The 20,876-nt window shown below is 34.8% G+C and overlaps 1 protein-coding gene across 2 annotated transcripts in view; it reads left to right on the top strand.

Annotated features, from left to right (window-relative positions):
* The window catches only part of ATAD2 (ATPase family AAA domain containing 2), a 55,092-nt gene that overhangs the window by 21,706 nt on the left and 12,510 nt on the right, over nt 1-20,876 (top strand). Inside the window, exons 9-19 of one of the 2 annotated variants that reach the window (XM_019631382.1) lie at nt 1,750-1,857; nt 5,197-5,305; nt 5,574-5,689; nt 6,760-6,934; nt 7,786-7,874; nt 11,340-11,499; nt 12,204-12,294; nt 12,969-13,286; nt 13,804-13,936; nt 14,745-14,931; nt 15,605-15,790. In XM_019631382.1, the coding sequence (XP_019486927.1) occupies nt 1,750-1,857; nt 5,197-5,305; nt 5,574-5,689; nt 6,760-6,934; nt 7,786-7,874; nt 11,340-11,499; nt 12,204-12,294; nt 12,969-13,286; nt 13,804-13,936; nt 14,745-14,931; nt 15,605-15,790 (1,672 nt within the window). The remainder of the gene's footprint in view (nt 1-1,749; nt 1,858-5,196; nt 5,306-5,573; nt 5,690-6,759; nt 6,935-7,785; nt 7,875-11,339; nt 11,500-12,203; nt 12,295-12,968; nt 13,287-13,803; nt 13,937-14,744; nt 14,932-15,604; nt 15,791-20,876) is intronic. The other variant, XM_019631383.1, reaches the window with a different exon arrangement.

Below are 20,876 nucleotides of genomic sequence, written 5' to 3'. Positions count from 1 at the left end.
TAATGTGAGTTATGTGACTACAAGCTGGAGTCTCCGTAATGTCAATGGTAATGTTAAATAAGTTAGTCTTTCATATAAAATTTCAGACTTATACTGGATAATTTCAGTTACAGGCTGACCACAGAAATGGTCTTGGGCATGTTTGGGTAGGTGGATGGTTGAGAATTGTTTTCTCACCTTTATCTGTGTTTCCGTAACCCCTTTTCCAAAATCCTTGGGGCCATTTGTGTTTCAGAATTCAGAATTTTAGGGAGGGAGGGGTATTTACAGAGGTAACATGCAACATGAGCATCTCTAGTGGTATCTGGGCCAACACTGCCTACTCAAATGTATTAATTCTATAGCAAAACATGAATAATCATAGAAAATGTGACAAATGGAGACTATGAATTGCCTTTATAACATTCAGGTCATGTTTTGCTATTAAGTATATAATGGAAAAACTTGTTTTCAGAGTCTTTTAGATACAAGATTCTGGACCTACATTATGCAGATAATAGATTGTGAACCTTTTCTATTTTTGGAAATACCTACTTAACCATGATTGCACTCTGACTCAGGAGAAGCTCTAGACCTCAATCCAATGGAATAATTAAAGGTTTTCCCAGCCAGACTTTTTCCCTCACTGTGGGTTTTTGGCAACTGTCCAAAGCCAGAGTAATTTTTTAAAAATTTAAATATTTTAGCACTTGACATCTTATTTAATACCACCGCCCAACCTAAGAATTTGATTGTATTTTAATTTTTTTTTTAAGTGAGAAGATTGAGACTTACATGTGGGTTGGGTAACTCACCCACATTTACACATTAAGTGGCAGTTGTGAATTCACAGTTGATGATATACTGTAGATAAAAGGCCATCTTATTTCTTGCTGTTTCCTAGAATTTTATTTAACTCTTCTTGATCCCCTTTGGTTTACATAAAAATTATCATGTTCTCCTTTTAAGGTCATTTGACATTTCTTTTTTTTTAAAACATTTTTATTGGGGAAATGGGAACAGACAAGTTGCTGTCCTTTTGTTCTTCAGTCTAGTTGTGGAGGAAGTTGCTTCACTGGCCCAAGTTGGCACCTCCCAGCGAGGCAGATCAGTCGCCGGCTTCTGGACAGCCACTCACGCTGGCTGCTGGCTACACAGGGTAGCCCATGGCAACCTGGCAACCCACCTGCCGTCGCAGGCGACTCATGGCAGCCCAGCTCCAGGTTGAGCTGTTGTTTAGCAAGCATCTTAGCTGTAGAGGGCAGTGTCACTGGCCCTCATATGCGGGATCCAAACCAGGGCCCTCTGGCATCCCAAGCCAGCTCTTAACCAACGCGCCACTCAGCCGGCCCTCATTTGACATTTCAAAATAGGTGATTGCCTTTAAAATGTAAAATTATATATAGTATAATATTGAAAATATTTTTTTTTAATTATAGTCCCAAAGATTCTAATATCCTCTTTTTCTCACCTTTCTCTTTGAAGATAACTGATTTATATCAAGCCTAAGAAGTAACTGCCTGGACCATATCCTATCTTAATAAACATTTGATGGTCAACTCTACCACAGCCTCCTATCTTTTTTCCCCTTCCTCTCAGTTATCCAAGTTCTTTATTTCTTTCTAAAGAATCAACCAATAAAATTTACTTGATTCATTCAGCAAATGTATTAATTTTAGGATAAACCTTTGGATCATTAGGTATTTCTGATGTTTGGATCTTATGCTTATTTTCCCTGTTCTTCATTATGATTTGAGTTTTCCTCTTTAGGCGAAGACATGCAATCCACAGTAGTGACTCTACTTCATCTTCCTCTTCAGAAGATGAACAGCACTTTGAGAGGAGGAGGAAGAAGAGCCGTAATAGAGCTATCAACAGGTAAGTGCCATATTGATGCCTTTTCAGACTCCCAGCTATTATTTTAAAAAGTGGTGAGAAAGCTGAATAATTTGGGAATAGGTACAGCTTGACTGTTAAAAAATTATACAACAGGTTAATGTATAAAACCAAAATGCTGTCTTGTTTGAAATATCTACAGTTGAAACTAATAACAGGTTAGAACTTTTTTCTTTTTGCGCAGCCATTCTATAGCTCAAAATGGTGCTTGGTAAATACTGATTTCAGGAAATAATTTTTTTTCTAGTCAAATACACTCTTTTATAATAACAATAATGCATTCTTATTCCTTAGAACTCTTAAGGAAAATTGAAGGGTTTACTGATTTCATAACTCCTTGTGCTATAAATCCACATAAACTAATCAACTGATTTGATTCTCAACAATGATCATATGAAGTACATAGGGCAAGGATTATTCCCAATGTACAGATGTGGGGGGTAAGTGAAAACTGCAGTGCTTGGATTCTAATATTCTTAAGAGTAGAACACAAATGCTTTACAAAGCAATTGGAACATAATAATTGAAGGTGCATTTTTTGTATCCTAAACGCTATTCTTTTATCATATTAATGGTTGCTGCTAGCCCTATGTGGCTGTTAAGAACTTGAAATGTAGCTAGTCTGAATTGAGATATACTGTGAGTTTTTGTAAATTCTTGGATTTCAAAGACTTAGTAAAAAAAGAATATAAAATAGCCCTATTTTTAAAACACTAATTTTGTATGTTGAAATGATAATACAGTATTTTGGATATATTGGGATAAATAAAATATGTATTAAAATTTTACTTTTTTCTTTTGTTTTGTGTGGCTAACAGAATTTTTAAATTACATTTTGGCTTGCATTTCATTTCTATTGAACAGCAATGAGTTAAAGCATCCAAAAGCTGTGTTCTTAGACTACTTGGATTTTTCTTTGCTTTCATAGAAATGTACATCTAATCCTGTGGATTTTATATTATGCAGTTATATTTCTATTAAGAATTATTTAAGAAATACCCTTTAAAAAGCCACAGTTGAAAACTTGTCATCTTAGATTTCACAGTATAAATTTCTCCTGGAATTTGGGGCTAGCAAGAATTGTCACTTGAAGTGAGTGAGCATGGTACTTTTACTTGTGTTCATTTGCAGTAGTCATTCTTTGCCTAGGCATTCTGGTACAAGAGCTTAACCTCTAACATAAGTAGTTTTCATTTTTCCATTGATGAAACAAGCAGGTTCTTCTAGGCATGTTCTTTGTAACATACCATAACTGTTGAAAGTAGTTAGGAAAGTAGTGATTCGTTCTTGCTTGAGAGGATTGATGTGCATCCAAATGCTGGGAACCATGTGAATATTTTGCTGAGAGGCGTTAGAGCATAGTTTTTGGAGGTCTGGAGACAGACACCCTGCTTGGTTTGATTCCTGGGTCTACCATTTACTAGCTTGTGACCTTGGGCATTTTAGCTTACCTTTTCTGTCTTGGTTTTCTTTTAAAATAGGGGAAATAATAATACTTCACAAGGCTGTTGGGAGAATTTAATGAATTAATACCGCTTAAGAACCTAAAACAGTGTCTGGCAAATGGTAAAGATTCCATATATGTTAGAAATGATCATTATGATGTATACTAATACTGCTGAATTCTTAATCATGAATTATTTTATGGTCGTGTGGCATCTTGAAAACTGATGTTTTCATTTGATGATATAATTTTAATAGTAAAACTTCAGATATAACTATTTCTAACATTTAAGTTCTCAACCTATATAGAAAATGAGGAAGTTGAAATACATAATCTCAACATTGTTCCAGTTCAAATTTAATTTGTTTTAAATTATTTTTTAATTTAATTTATTTATTTGTTTTCAAACTTTTATTGGGGAATAGTGTGTTTTTCCAGGACCCATCAGCTCCAATTCAAATAGTTATTTCAATCTAGTTGTGGAGGGTGCAGCTGAACTCCAAGTTCAATTCAGTTGCGAGGGCGGGGTTGAGGGGGTAGCGCAGCCCACCATCCCAAGCAGGAATCCAACCAGCAACCTTGTTAAGAGCATGCACTCTAACCAACTGAGCCACCCTGCTGCGCCTATTTGTTTTAAATTCTTAAGAAAAATGCCTGTATTTTAACAAGGCATTTGGGGGAGAAAATGAGTTGATAGTTTTTGTTTTTTTTTAATCTTTATTAAATTTATTGGGATGACATTGATTAGTAAAATTATGTAGGTTTCAAGTGTATATTTCTACAATACATCTATATATTGCATTGTGTGTTCACCACCCAGAGGTCAGTTCTCCATCCATCACCATATATTTGACCCCGTTTACCCTCATCTACCACCCTCATCCCCCGCTACCCTCTGGTAACCACTAAACTATTGTCTGTGTCTATGAGTTTTTGTTTATTTGTTTGTCTTGTTTGTTTGTTGCTTTCAGTTTTATATCTCACATATGAGTGGAGTCATATGATTCTCGACTTTTTTTGTCTGACTTATTTCGCTTAGCATAATAATCTCAAGATCCATCCATGATGTCACAAATGGCAGTATATCATCTTTTCTTACTGCCAAGTAATATTCCACTGTATATATGTACCACATCTTCTTTATCCAATCATCTATCAAAGGACACTTTGGTTGTTTCTATGTCTTGGCCACCATAAATAATGCTGCAATGAACATAGGGGTACATATGTCTTGACGGATAAATGTTTTCAGATTTTTTGGGTAGATACCCAGGAGAGGGATTGCTGGGTCATATGGTGATGTTTTGAGGAGCCTTCATACAGTTTTCCATAGTAGCTATACCAAATTCCCACCAGCAGCGTATGAGGGTTCCTTTTTCTCCACAGCCTCCTCAACACTTGTTATTCCTTGTCTAGTTGATAATAGCCATTTTAATAGGTGTGAGGTGGTATCTTGTGGTTTTGATTTGCATTTTCCTAATAGTGAAGTTGAGCATTTTTTCATATATCTGTTGGCTGTTTGTATGCCTTCTTGGAAGAAGTGTCTGTTCAGGTCCCTCTGCCCATTTTTTAATTGAATTGTTTGTTTATTTGCTGTTAAGTTTTACAAGCTCTTTATATGTTTTGGATATTAGTCCCTTATCACAGGTGTTGTTTACAAATATCTTCTCTCATTCAGTCGGTTGCCTCTTTGTTTTGTTCATGGTTTCTTTTGCTCTGCAGAAGATTTTTAGTTTGATACAATCCCATTCATTTATTTTTGCTTTTATTTCCCTTGCCTTTGAGGTCAAATTCATAAAATCCTCCCTGGCTCCAAGGTCCCTAAGTTTAGTATCTGTGCTTTCTTCCATGCAATTTATTGTTTATTTTTAAAATAGGTGCCTTCCACTGAATTTTCGGAAAGATGAATCAAAAGGAATTTATAAAGATCGAATGAAAATTGGAGCAAGCCTAGCTGATGTTGACCCAATGCAACTAGATTCTTCAGTGAGTACTGCCTTGAAATGTATGCTTGAACTATAATAATGTTCTTTGTTTTCAAATGGAAAAAAAACCACAGTTATTTATTTTTTTTTCAGAAACTTCAATTTTTTCTTTTCTTTTTCTTTTCTTTTTTATTTTTAATCTTCAGGCCACAGCTAAGACACTATCACTCAGTTGACTGTGTGTGGGTTTGGGTGTAGTTTGGGGATGGAGTGACATTTTAATTTTTACTCCACATCTAAGAATGTCATTGTTTCCCTCCCGTTGCCAGGTACGATTTGATAGTGTTGGTGGCCTGTCTAATCATATTGCAGCTCTAAAGGAAATGGTGGTGTTTCCATTACTTTATCCAGAAGTCTTTGAAAAATTCAAAATTCAACCTCCCAGGTAATTTAATTATACATTTTATTGTAGCCAAAAATCTGTGCTATGCTATACTATTGTCCAGAAAGATAATGCTTCTCTGTTGAAATTGTTCAGGCCTACTGTAATTTGCACATTTTTTTTTCAAGGTCCTGGGTGCTTTGAATACTTTTTCTTTCCTAATGTTTAACATAAAAAATGGTTTCAAAATTGATTCTCTTTGGGAAAAAGAAATGGTTCTCCACAGTTTTTCATACATTTAGTATATTTTATTTTGAAAATTTAGTTTTAAGTTTGTAGCAAAGTAATATATATACATAATTTAAAAAAATCAAATAGTACTATAATTCTTTTAAAAAAACGGTCGCAGTCCCTCCTAACCCTTCTGCATTTCAATTCCCACTTTCCAGAGCCGACTACTTTTAAATTCTTTAGCTGTACATATGCTTATACTATAATTTTTCTTTTTCTTTTTTTTTTTTAATTTTAAACACAATCTGTAGAATTCTAACTATGGATAGTGGCTATTTGGCTCTTTTATTTTTCCCACCTTCCACATACACCTATGCTTTTTCTTCCTCATATACTCCCAGTAGTTCATTTACACTTACATAAAATTGTTGGATCAATTTTCAGCTTTATGACTATGTAAATCTTTCTTAAACTGATCCATATATAGTATATTATGACTACATTTCCTCTCTTTTACAACCTCCTGTCCCCCCTCAGCTTTAATACTTGCCTGTTTTTTGGTTTGTTTGATTTCGTTTTTAGTTTTTTATTACTTATCAATTCATCCACAGTCTTCACTGGAGTTATAAAGCTCTTTTCAGTACAGTTGAACATATCAAGTCATGTTTTTGGCTCCTTATTTTTCTAGGCACATCCTGGAGGCTTTATTTTCCAGCTTCCTTCTGTACTGGTTACTCTTAGTCTTGTAGCACAGCTAAGCCTTGAGACTTCCCATCACCATCTTCATGGTATTTCCGCTATGTTTCACTAATTAAGTGCATTCATGAAATTGGTTTGTAATTTTGTTTAAATAATCGACTTTTTTTTAATGTGCTACTAAAATAATACTTACCCTTTTACAGAGGTTGTTTGTTTTATGGTCCACCTGGAACTGGAAAAACTCTGGTTGCGAGAGCACTTGCCAATGAGTGCAGTCAAGGGGATAAGAGAGTAGCATTTTTCATGAGGAAAGGTGCCGACTGTCTGAGCAAATGGGTAGGAGAATCTGAAAGACAGCTACGATTGCTATTTGATCAGGTATGACATTAAAATTTCCCTATTTAGAGCTATAATCAATGTAGATGTACGTATCTAAGGATTAGATAAATCTTACATTTAATCAGTTTTCATAGATATAAACTCAAAAGAATTAGACCAAATATATAATCTTCCTAGATTATTTTCCTTTGTATATCAAGATAACACTGACCTATGAGGAAGTAAGAAGAGAAAGTAACAATTAATTGGATCTAAGTTTTTTGGAGTCTTTGGTGGGTGGGTGGTAGTTTCATACTTAGATAGCAGTAGTTGAGTTATGTCTCAATATGAGAAGATTAGTTCTGCCCTAAAGTGGCTTTCAATTTCATATCCCAGATTGTATTGACAGCACATGTGAGATAACACATTCTGAGCTACTGAGGCATATTGCTGCAAATATTTTTAAATCTCTTTATGGAACTCACTGAGATTTTTTTGTTTTAACTTTCCTGAAAGAGTTTTTTGTTGTTGTTTTTAACTATGCATTTTGCTAAATGTTTTCCCATCCTGCATGGAGGGAAGGCTGTAAGACTATCTTATTCTAGTTGTTATGTTGTTTTGACAGTGGGTCTTTAATAAAATTTTTTGTGTCCCAATAATGGTAGCTGTATGAAATCTAAGTTATGTAATCAGTAGAGTATTATTTTGAATATTTTCAATTGAAAATACAAATAAAATTAAGCTGTATGTTATTATAATTTAGCTTGAATCCTTAAAACAGAGTTCTTGAATTTACATTTAGATTTATACATTTCTGTAAGCAAGTTGGAATTAAAATGGATTTAAATGGTTTATATTAAGTCTACATATTTGAAACTTTTAATGACAACATGCAACTTTCTACTTTCTAGGCTTACCAGATGCGCCCATCAATTATTTTCTTTGATGAAATTGATGGTCTGGCTCCAGTACGATCAAGCAGGCAAGATCAAATTCACAGGTAAAACTTGCTTGATGACGTGTCTGCCTTTTTTCCTATATTCTGAGTTTTATTGATATTTCATGAGGGATAGAATGGTTAGTTTGAATGGTGAAAGAAACTTTACAAACTGGTAGTTTCTTTTTTGTTAGTAGAACCCCAATATATAGTAGGGAAAAAAATGAGCCTGTTCTGGTGGCAGGGCATTCTGAAGCACAGTATTAAAATCTTGGTTTCAGATTGAACTCATGATACAAACTTAAATGCCTACAGGCCAGTGAGTTAATGCAAATGAAATGAGTGAGGCAGGCCAGTGGTAAGAGTGGGGCTGTGGTACGGAGTATGGCTGTTTGGTCATAAGAGCATAGCCAGTTGTTTTTAACTCCAGTCTATTATTGAAGGGCAGAAGCTGAGACTTGAAACATAAATTGCCTCTCTTAAATTTTATATTCAAATTTTTGTGTTAAATATATTTTAAATGTTGCCAACTAATTCACATGTTTTTAAGACATTGCCTGAGCCAAACAAAATATGTCTTAGTGCATGACTACTAGTTGTTTAACATTCTAATGGTAGCCCGACTTCATGTTCAGGATGGAAAATTGAATGTCCCCTATGATAGGCTGCTTACTGAAAGGAACACTTTTTCTTTAGTGCCACTTCCTCAACTTGAATCTAAATTACTTTCAGTCCCTGTTTGTCTTCAATTTTTCAGAATTATCTAATTGCTTAATTAATTTGGGATACCCTAAAGCAAATGTTTGCATGCCTTCATATATGCCAGTACTATTTTTTATTGTAGATGATAATAAAAGCGGAACAAGATATAATGTGAATGATAGGTAGGTTTTGACTTTCCTAACATCTGACAATATTTACTATATTCTGGTGGCCTTCTTGGACTTGATGCTATACAATTTCATTTGTTGCTCTGAGTAGTAAATTAAAATGTTAAGTGCTATGATAAAAAGTTATATGTGTTCATATCCTACCAATAATCATACAAACTTTTAATATATGGCACATTTCATTATCAGCCGTACTGTATTCATTGTGTTAATAGGGAGAAACATTTAACAATATTAACATCACTTTGCAGTCAAGTAATTGAGTACTTACTATATTTTGGAACAGTTCTGAAGGGATTGGAGTAATTTTATTAAGCACATGCCATCTTGAATATACATACACACACACATATATTTATATATTTTGGTTACTATTTGCATGGGTTTTTTTTAACGTTTCATCTTTTTTTGTATTAAAACTTTTTTATTAGTTTCAGGTTATACATATATATTTTTACGAGAAATTTAGTGTGCAAGTAATTATGTTGATGCATCAGAAAATAAAATTTTTTAGCCTAAGATGAAGAGGATGCAGATATAAAATAAATTAAAACCCTAAAGTCTTTACTTTGAACTTAAAATATTATGAATTTATGATGAATTTTTTTATTTTTAAAGAAAAAGTAATTCCAAGCTCTGAACACTAAAAAGGTCTAGAAGCAGTCACAATCCAGTAGCAATTCGTACCACTAGCACCCAGATTGTGATCTCTAAATACTAGGACTCTTAGGAGATATGATGGGTTGCAGAACTGAGGCAGGAAATAAGCAAGACAAGCCTGGAGCATCTTGTAATGCCTAGAAGCAAGGAAGCAATCCAAGACTACAGGGTCATAGCAGTATGACATAGGAGCCAATTTTGAAGGCGTTTCCATTTGGCCAAAGATGGGACAATTTGAACATCAGAAATAATAATGACTACAACCGATTGAAATGAATCAAATAACATTTAAAAACTCAGTTTTTAATGGTCTTTTTTTTTAAAGAAAATCTAATTGACCACTCCAGAGGTTGCTAAGACATTGACTCACTACTTTGAAAATTGATAAAGAATGAATCAAACATTTCTTTTTCCTGTTCTTTGACGATGATTTAGGCCATGACTCAGGCTAATTTCATAGTTGATGAAGTAATGTTGTTCTTTATAGGAAAATCACAGTTAATAAATGCAAAGGAAATTATTGAATTAGAAAAATCAACATTTTACAACCCCTTATGAAAAAGTGAATCTAGTCCTGTTCTTTTCAACTGGGAGTGATTTTGCACCCCAAGGGACCAATGTCTGGAGACATTTTTGATCATCACAGCTGTGCGGTGGGGAGGGGAGCACTACTGGCATCTAGTGGTTAAAGACCAGAGATGCTGTTAAACATCCTAGAGTGCATAGGACAGCTGTCCACCACAAAGAATGATCTGATCCAAAATGTCAGTTGTGCCAAGGTTAAGAAACACTGATCTAAGCAATAATCAATGGCTGCTAAAACAGTAAGGTATAAAGGTTGATAGTGAATTTTTTATGGTGTGTAGAGCAAGCTGAGAACACCTCACTTAAACCCAACCCACAATCTTAAGTGAGAAACAGATGTTATGTACCTCCTGAGGTATACAATAGGAAATACATGGTATCTTCCTATGAAATGCTATCCCAAGTGGTTTAACCTGCCTCTATTAAGCTTCTAGATCTAACTGCCAGTTTATAGGAAATACAAATGATAAGAGGACAAGTTAAATGACCCCATCAGGAAGCTATCAGTACAGTCCACAGTGTAGAAAAAAAAATTCTATATGACAAATGACCTAGTTTCTTCAACAAATAAATGGCATGGAGGAAGAAAAAAAGTGAGGGAGTGTGATGGGAACTGTTATAGATTTGAGGGATGTTTGACCAAGTGTGTGTGGATATTGACTCGAACAACTAAAATGTAAAAATATTTTGAGAAATTGAGAAAATTGGATATTAGGTGATATTAAGGAATTATTATCATTTACATTGGTGTCAGTATTGTGGGAGTTTTTAAGTCCTTATCTCAGAAATACATACATAAATATTTAATATAAAATATTTATGGATTAAATGATCTGTCTGAAGCTTTCTTTGTTTTTTAAAGTTGTCAGGTTAAGACATATAAAAGAGAGTATTGTTAATTGTTGAAATTAGGTGATGAAGATATGGAGATCATTTTACTAATCTCTGTCCATAATCAAAAGTTTAAAATAATTAAAATTCTGTTTTTATGCTTTATGTGTAGTCTATTTTATTTTGGGGTCCTTTGTTTGATAATGTATATGCAATGTACTGTTTTATTATTTTTAGATACTGTTTGTTTATCCAGTACATACTAGTATTTTTTGATGTTGTGTATTGTTTGAGAACTCTCAAATTCCTTTGAGAAATGATGCTGTATGAAATGGCTTTCAGGATCCATTTGTGGCACTCTAAAGACCATCTGTGTTTCCTATTGATTTTAATCTCTCCATACCATTTAGTATGTTATTTTATAGACATTTTTAATCTGTTGAAAGTAGTAGGATGCTCTCTCAGAAAATTCGTTCACGTTTAATGTATTAACTCGTACTAAAAGAAGAAATATATTCAACATTTAATCGATTAATCTTTTCTCTCTTATTTTTAAATTTAGTTCTATTGTTTCCACCTTGCTAGCTCTTATGGATGGATTAGACAGCAGAGGAGAAATTGTGGTCATTGGTGCTACCAACAGGCTGGATTCTATTGATCCTGCTTTACGAAGACCTGGTCGCTTTGACAGAGAATTTCTTTTCAGCTTACCTGATAAAGATGTAAGAATTTAACATCACTCAAGTTCTGACAGAATATGTTACCTTTATCATGAACAAGTCTTGGTACAGTGAAAATGTGAAGATCAAGTTTTGGGTTATTATAATATGTTCTGAAGCAAATTAACACCCATGTATTTTTAGGGAGGTATTACTTTTCTTTAAAGAAAGGAGCTTGGATAATTTTTTTTTTAAATAATGCCTCCATAAAAATACTCTTAAAATTCTTTCAATTTGAGCACAGCCTTTGGATATTAATCATACAGCTTTATTTTGCTTCAGAACATATAGGCTAATAAACAGTCAATCCTTAGCCAATTTGTTAGCCTTGGCTTTTTCATGTGTACCATCATGTTTTTTTAAAGCCACTTAATATTTTGAGAACCAAGCAAGAAAATATAGGTAGATCTGTCAGTACTCTAAAAAGCCAGTTCTTAGTATGTGCCAGAATGAACAATAGTTCAGTAGTTATTTAATTTCTCTCATTCACATTTATGATGAATGGAACTTGAGTACTGTAAATATAAATCTGTTTAACATAAATTCCTTAAGCTTTTACAGATACATCTTTTTACTGTTTCATATTTCTATTTATTTAAGTATTGATATCTTTAACATTTTAAATAACTAAAAGTATTAGGTTGAAATTATTCTAACCTAAATAGTACTTTATTATTACAGATGAAAAGAATTGTTTTTATTTGTAGGCTCGAAAAGAAATTCTAAAGATTCACACGAGGGATTGGAATCCTAAACCACTGGACATATTTCTAGAAGAACTAGCAGAAAACTGTGTTGGTAAACATTGCTTTTTAAACATTAAAAGAAATATATTCATTTCAAAGATGAAACAAGTTGTAATCTTGCAAGGTTATATTTAAAGAAATACAAGGCTGTATTTGATTTTCATCTCTTATTTGTGACATATTTTCTTCCTACAAAGTCTTTGGATATTAAATAGAGATATTTGACAAATTGGCTGTTGGGGAATTTGAGAGCAAAGTAGACAATGATAATAGCTATCTTTGCTGACTGTGTACATTTTTCTGGTCATCCTGTTAAGCATTCTACATGTATTATTTCAGGTGATTTTCACATCAGTCCTGCAATGTAGGTAACATTATGCCCATTTTACAGATGTAGAAATGGCTGACAGAGCATAAATGATTCTCCAAAGATCACACATTTAGTAAATGACAAACTGGAATTTGAACCTTGTTTGAGATTTTAAAAGTCTTGCTCTTTACTCCTGTGCTGTATTAGTGTTTGCATATTTCACTCAAAAAAGTTGATTTGTTGATGGTTATCACCATCATATAAGTTCACTAGGTAAAACAGAAATTTTAGTCTTATTACTCCTAAATATTTTGCTATTATACTATTAGGGTGATTTTTAATTTTTTTTAAACCATGATCATGCTAATAGGATGGTGGCTTACTATTTCTTTCTTTCTTTCTTTTTTGCTCTTGAGTAGGATACTGTGGTGCAGACATTAAGTCAATATGCTCTGAGGCTGCTTTATGTGCTCTGCGCCGACGCTACCCACAGATCTATACTACCAGTGAGAAACTGCAGCTGGACCTCTCTTCAATTCATATCTCAGCTAAGGACTTTGAGGTAGCTATGCAAAAGATGATACCAGCCTCCCAAAGAGCTGTGACATCACCCGGGCAGGCACTGTCCACCATTGTGAAACCACTCCTGGAAAGCACTGTTCACAAGATCTTAGAAGCCCTGCAGAGAGTGTTTCCACACGCAGAAATCAGAACAAATAAAGCATTAGACTCAGGTATGAAACTCGACTATTTAAAGTTAGTTTGCATAATCAGTAAAGCTAAATGTTTTATATATCCCAGAAATGTTTCTTTATACAGAGCCTCTTGAAAGGAGTTTGGTCATGCTTTGCTTGGATATTTGAAGGAAATTTACTTTATGAATTGCCCTTAATTTAATCTATTTTAAGTTTGGGATGCATTTTTATTTTTACAGTAGGTCCTTGAATAACATTTATTTATTCAACATGGTTTCACTGTATCATTGATGAGATGCTCTAGGAACTTAACTCTTGTTTATATCAATTAGCTTAGGGTAAAATTGGTTTCTTTAAAAATTGTTTTGCCTAAAGTCACAGAACCTATGGACAACGTTAAGTGAGGACTTACTGTACTTGTTATTCATACCTACACAAATACTTTTGATTCTCTAAAAAATGTCATTGCAGTACACTGATTGCTAATTGAAGCATTACATAAAAATTTGCTTTGCAATCCAGCAAAGTTACTAATGTACAATTCTTTGTTTTATAGATATTGCTTGTCCCCTGCTGGACAGTGACTTGGCATACAGCGATGACGACGTTCCATCAGTATATGAAAACGGGGTTTCTCAACATTCTTTTACTAAGGCAAAAGAAAATTTTAATTTTCTTCATTTGAATAGGTACATTTTCCTTGCAAATGAATATATTTTTTTTGGTGTATAAATTCCCTAAAACTAAATGAGATGGTGGTTGAAAGATTAAAGATGCCAACTAGTCTGCTTTTTTTTTACGTCAAAATATCAGAAAATCTTTTGTTGTTATAATTGTCACTATAGTAGAAATTCCACTGTATAAAGTATTCTTAAAAATCTGTGGACATTGTTTCCAAAAACCATGTGAGCCATGCTTTTATGATTGGCCAACTACATATTTAAAATTTTTGACTTACATAAGTTCATAATTAGTGATTTGGGAGAAAAATTTAAACTGTTTTTTTTTTTTTTTAAGATTTTTATTGGGGAATTGGGGGGATGGGAATAGCACTGGGGAATTGGGGGGAAGGGGAACAGACAAGTTGCTGTCATTTTGTTCTTCAATCTAGTTGTGGAGGACATTGCTTCACTGGCCCAAGTTGGCACCATCATTGCGCTCTTCCCGGGCGAGGCAGATCAGTCGCCGGCTTCTGGACGGCCGCTCACAGCGGCTGCTGGCCGCTCACGCTGGCTGCTGGCTACACACGGCAGCCCATGACAACCCACTGCCACAGGGGCTGCAGCCCACGCCGTCGCCGGCGACTCATGGCAGCCCAGCTCCAGGTTGAGCTGTTGTTTAGCATCTTAGCTGTGGAGGGCAGTGTCACTGGCCCTCACATGTGGGATCCGAACTGGGGCCCTCTGGCATCCCAAGCGAGTTCTCAACCATCGCGCCACTCGGCCGGCCCTAAACTGTTTTTTTTCTAAAACATAACTTATTACTCATTTCTTTCAGAAATACTTGTTATCAACCTATGTCTTTTCGGCCAAGAATATTGATAGTGGGAGAACCGGGATTTGGGCAAAGTTCTCATTTGGCACCAGCTGTCATCCATACTTTGGAAAAATTTGCAGTATATACATTAGACATTCCTGTCCTTTTTGGAGTCAGTGCCACATCTCCTGAAGAAATGTGTGCCCAGGTAATTTATTGTTGCCCGGACAAATAAGCTGTAAGACAAAGCAGTCTTCCAGAGACAAAATCTAGAATTGCCTCGTTTCTTTTTGTACTGTTTTTTGTCTTTCTGATTTGCACCTTTAGGTTCACAAAATAAAACTGTGTAATTGCTTAATCATTAAAGAATATGGGTTTAAATCTTATTTCCACCAGTTAATATCTAAGTGACCTTAGAAAGTTATTAAAGCTTTCTGCCTCATGTTCCCCATTTACAAAATGGAGATAATAGTATTTACCTTGTATGGCTGTTGCAAGAAATAATTTAGTAAAGTACTTAAAACTGACTGCTATGTAGTGAGTACTCAGCCTGCTGCTTCTGTTTTTGCTATATTTATATTTAGATATTTTTAATGTAAAAGTGTTTTTTATTTATATTTTTATATTTAACCTTGTTTACAACAGAAAAGTCTTCTAGATTTCTTGAGCTCTTTTCTAATTGCTTGAAGCAATTATGTTTTCCTAAAAATGAGACTTACAAAACATTTAAAAATAAGATTATGGGATTAGAGGAAGCATTTTAAACTTGAGGGTTTTAGATGATAATTCTGGGAAGTTAAACATTGTTCCAGACTAATAAAGCTAGCATCACTGATGGGCTGCCTCTCTGACTGAATGTAATTTTTTTGTCTCTCTACAAGATGATTCGTGAAGCTAAGAGAACAGCACCAAGCATAGTGTATGTTCCTCATATCCACTTGTGGTGGGAGATAGTTGGACCAACACTCAAAGCCACTTTTACCACATTATTACAGAATATCCCTTCATTTGCTCCAGTTTTACTACTTGCAACTTCTGACAAACCCCATTCTGCTCTGCCAGAAGAGGTAATTTGTGGGGGGGAAAGTCATTATACTTTAAAAAGAAAGTTATTTGTATTAAAGTAATAAGAACTTATAAAAATTCCAAGTGCTGTAGAAGTGAATAAAATGATAAGGAAAAGTTTTCTTATCAGAGATACCATTGTTAACTATTTGGTATGTGTGCTTGTTAAGCGGAATGCTGTAAGTATCTATGTATATGTGTATAGTAAGATTACATTATAAATTTTTTTCTCTTATAAAAATTGAATTATATGATGCATTTTACTTTATATATCTTATATGTTTTTCAATACATAAGTCTCATTCCTTTTAAAAGCAACATGGCTTTTTCCATTGTCTTGATGTACCATAATTTATCCAAATCCTTGTTCATAGGTATTTTGGTTATTTCCAAGTTTGTTTGTTTTTTTATTGAACTGCTACAGTGAGCGTCCTTGGTTTTTAATTTGTGTGAGTGTTACTATGTGGTTTCTAGCACCCATTCCTAAAAGTAGAATGACTGTGTGAGTTAAAGTTATGCACATTAAAATTTTTTTTATTTTATTAGGGAACAGTGTGATTTTCAAGGACCCATCAGCTCCAAGTCAAGTCATTGTTTCAATCTAGTTGTGGAGGGCACAGCTCAGCTCTCAATCCAATCACCATTTTCAATGTATTTGCAGGGGGGGGAGGGGCACATCCCACCATCCCATGTCGGAATTGAACCAGCAACCTTGTTGTTCAGAGCACACACTCTAACCAACTAAGCCACCCAGCCGTCCCTAAAAATTTTTGATAATAACCAAATTACTGTCCTTCAAGTTGGTGCCAGTTTAGACAACTACCAGTAACAAACAAAACTTCATGCTTTTTCTACCTGGAGTACTCTTCTCCTAGATAGTTGCTAGCATGATCCTTAATTTTTATCAGGTCTCTTCTCTGCTCAGATATCACCTCAGAAAGGCCTCCCTAATTGGCTTCTCAATCATAGCAATAGCTCCTCTGCCCAGCATTGTTTTTTCCTTACTCTGCTTTGTTTTTATCACTGCCTGATATTAAATATTAATTTGTATGACTCTGTCTCTCCTAGCAGAATGTAAAGTACATGAAGTCAGGGACTTTCTTTTTCTATCTTTCTGTTCCCAGAGTACATAAAAAGCATATTGTGGTTCTGTGTTTTTCTTTAATGAATGGATTTTAATAAGTTTTTTCATACCTTTGACAAAATTTGTTTGTAGCTAAGTTGTTTGTAGTTTTTAGGACATTGGTAGGAAGATAAATTCAAATATTTTGTTTAAAAAATATTTACTGAGTGCTTATTCTGTGCCAGGCATGGTTCTAGGCACTGGGAATATAGCAATGAACGATATACACAAGAATTTGTATCCTCCTAGGGCTTACATTTTAGCTGAGGGGGAGACAAACAAAAATAAATAAATATATAATACTAACCTATTGCTATGGACAAAAATTTAGCTAAGCAGTGCCAAAAGAGTCTGGTTGGGTCAAAACCTGAAAAATGTAATGTATTGACCCATTTGAGCATCCAACGGACAAAGGTTCCTGGCAGAGGAAAAGCAAGGACAAAGCAAAAATAAAAGTGTTTTGGTGTATTGGAAAAATAGCAAGAAGGCCAGATGGATAGAGCAGAGTGAGTAAAGGGCATAGTAGAAGGAAATTTACTATTTGGAAGTGCTGAAAAGGCTGCATGAAAAAGACGAAAACAACCTGAACTTGTTGCTAACAATTCATGGCTCTTGCATCACGCCAATGCACCAGTTCACAAGGCATTGTCTGTGAGGGAGTTTTTAGCCAGTAAACAAATAACTGTATTGGAACACCCTGCCTACTCACCTGATCTGGCCCCCAATGACTTCTTTCTTTACCTGAAGATAAAGGAAATATTGAAAGGCAGCCATTTTGATGACATTCAGGACATCAAGGGTAATACGACCACAGCTCTGATGGCCATTCCAGGAAAAGAGTTCCAAAATGGCTTTGAAGGGTGGACTGGGCACTGGCATCAGTGCATAGCTTCCCAAGGGGAGTACCTTGAAGGTGACCATAGTGATATTCAGCAGTGAGGTATGTGGCACTTTTTCTAGGATGAGTTTGCAAACTTAATTGTCCAACCTCTTAGAATGAAACCAGTTTTACCATAGCCTTATTGATATAAACAAGAGTTAAGTTCCTGTGGCATCTCATCAATGTTACAGCAAAACGATGTTGAACAAAGCACTGTTATTTGAGGATCCTAAAAAATCAGCTAATTTTGAGAGGCTTCCTTTTCTTAATCTTCATTTGTTTTCCAGGTACTATATAGAACCTGTCCAATCTATCTTCATAATGACAACTCTTTGTATTATTGAATACTCTTTTATGTTCATTTCTATCTCCCCATTCTGTCCCAGACTTCTTCACACTAAGCATGTCTTCTTTTTCTGTGGTATGGTATATTCCTTGGAGTCATTAATACAATAGAAGCTTATTTCCTGCTCACTTAACAATACTAGGCAGGTAATTAGTTTGACAGATCTACCCTCCCCCATGCAGTCGTTCAGACACTGGAGCTGAGAGAGCTTTCTCTTTTTCATCACATGGCTTTCCAGGTTGCTTTCATTCCATCCAGCTGAAAAGAGTGGCTTATTCACGTGCCTGATCTGAAGTGATGTATATTATTTCCTTTCACATTCTGTTTGCCAAAACTCATCACATACCCCTCTCTTACTGCAAGGGAGACTAGGAAATATGACATAGCAGTGTGCACACGCACAAGAGAACGTGGGCTGTGATGACAGCAAGCTCTGCCACACGTTTACGTATTTTTAGTTTCTTCAAAATTCTAGTCACTCTCCTGAATGTCTTTCTCTTTATCTTCTTTTTAAAAGGCTGTGCCCAGAATAAATTAAGAACTCTAACAGTGTTCTGATTAACAGAGTAAAAAAGAATTGCTGTGTCGTAGCCACAGAAACAAAGATAATAAGTTTATACTCTAGGTCACAAGAGAAACTTCCTGAACTTTTTTATATTGATATAGGGAGGTTGGAAAACTGTAATCAGTTTAATATGGGATAACTTTATCAAGAATGTGGTAATTCTGTACTTAAACACTTTTTTTAAAGGATCGCTTCTGTTTTCTTAGGCTAATATTTCCTAAGCATATAATTGTAAACTGGGTAAAGTGCCCCAGTACCACACTGTAGAGTGTGGTGGAATGGGCACAGAACCAGGACCAGAATTCTCCCATTTAAAAAAAAAAAGAATAATCTAGTTTATATGGGTGCAAATAAGCAAGTCTACTTTGAACCTTATATAATCTTTAGTGATTCAGTAATATTAGGTTGTCGGAAAAGTCATGACACATTTTTGCAACGAAAAACATAGAAAAAATACATCATGACTTTTCCAACAACCCAATAACTGTCTATATAGCAGCAATGAACTATAATATGTGAGAAATACTGTGAGTGCCATTATTAGCTACGTTAAAGTTTGTCCATGTCAAAACATCAGAGTTCCTATAGGCATGAGCATATAGGTAAAAAATGAGAAGACCCCAACAACTCAGAGCAGTATGGGAAAATGAGAAAGAATGTCATCAGTGGATTAGAAATGTTCATGAATCCATGAAAGACAAAGCAGTGGGGATTAGATTGATGAGGGTAACCACAGTTTGAAGCATGTGCGTGAAAGGACTGTTTGGAAAGATGAGAGTGATTTCTAGCTCTGGGTCAGCGCTAGGAAGGAATTGAAAGAGCCTTTGGATAACTTTGGGGTACTTGGCTTTCTTCACTTCTGGCCATGCCAAACTGTAGCCAGCAGAGTTGTTTCTCCTCCGCTAGAGCAGTGAAGGTGGGTCCAAGTGTGGCAGAGCAGTGACTTACCTATGGCTGCTGATATCGAGAGAAATGGGAAGCCCCTGTGCTCAGAAGTCAAATGACAGGTAAATTTTTTCCATTATAAGCTAGCTTCTTCCGTAATCACTGGGAGTAGAAGCTAGAATACACAGAAAAAAGCACCTATGCACACTCAAATTTCAAAGCAAAGATGAAAGAGAACCAATTGGAGACATAAGTTACTCCCTCCACATTAAAAAACAATGACAACAACAAAAAACCCATAGGGCTGAAAGGAGCAAACACAGATGAAGAGTGAATTAACAAGATGGAAGATGATGAGACCAGGAATGCTTACGGTATATAACACAAAAGGATAAGATTTGAAAAGTGAGGGAAAAGTTAAAGGAAACGGACAAGATAGATTCAGTTCTAACTTCTATTCAGTGGGATTTGTGAGAGAAAAGAAATGTAGGAGAGAAAATAATCACATAAAAGAACATTTCATAGAATTAAAGAATACCATGTCTTCAGATCTGAAAGTCCCCTTATGTACTAACTGATGGATATAAAAAGGCCCACATCTAGATAAAATTTTGGAATGCCAAAAGTACAGAGAAAATCTCCTAAGTGAAAAAACTTTACTAGAAAAGACTGAAAATCAAATTGCTCTACCTTTTCGTTGGTAACACTGGCTACTAAGGAGACAACTGAGCAATATTTTCAAAATTTTGAAGGAAAATAATTTTGAACTTATAATTTTCTGCTCATCAAAGCTAGCATTTAGAGAGCAAAATAAAGTTAATTTTTGAAGATGCAATACCTAAGAAACTATTATTCATAAACCCCTGACTGAAAGAATTATTAAAGGATTATTTCTCTTCTTGGATTTTTTTATTTTGCAGAAGCAGCATATAACAAGCAGTGAGCAAAGAAAACAGTAAAACTTACTGTCACAAAGTTAGGATAGGAAGAAATTTTTTAAGGAATGTGAAACTAAATCTAAGTTGGTCTTGGTCTGAACTTGAAATGGCAGGAAGGACAGTGAAGGAGAAGAAGGAAGTAATAGCACATTCATATTTTTTTCCACTCTGTAGATGTTGATTAATCTTACTGTTGGTTGAAAAAGAAGCTCAGATATGTCTGTTAAAACGTATAACAAGAAAAGACTAGAAATACAGCATATAACTTCCAGGCCACCAGAAAGGAAAAAGGTACAAATCCCAATAAAAATCTCAACAAAATAAGTAGATTTTAAAATTCAATATATACAA

The sequence above is a fragment of the Hipposideros armiger genome, unplaced genomic scaffold (assembly GCF_001890085.2).
Source record: "Hipposideros armiger isolate ML-2016 unplaced genomic scaffold, ASM189008v1 scaffold_997, whole genome shotgun sequence".
Lineage (NCBI taxonomy): Eukaryota > Metazoa > Chordata > Mammalia > Chiroptera > Hipposideridae > Hipposideros > Hipposideros armiger.
Note: the sequence above shows the minus strand (reverse complement) of the source record. Positions and strands in the feature narration are given on the sequence as shown.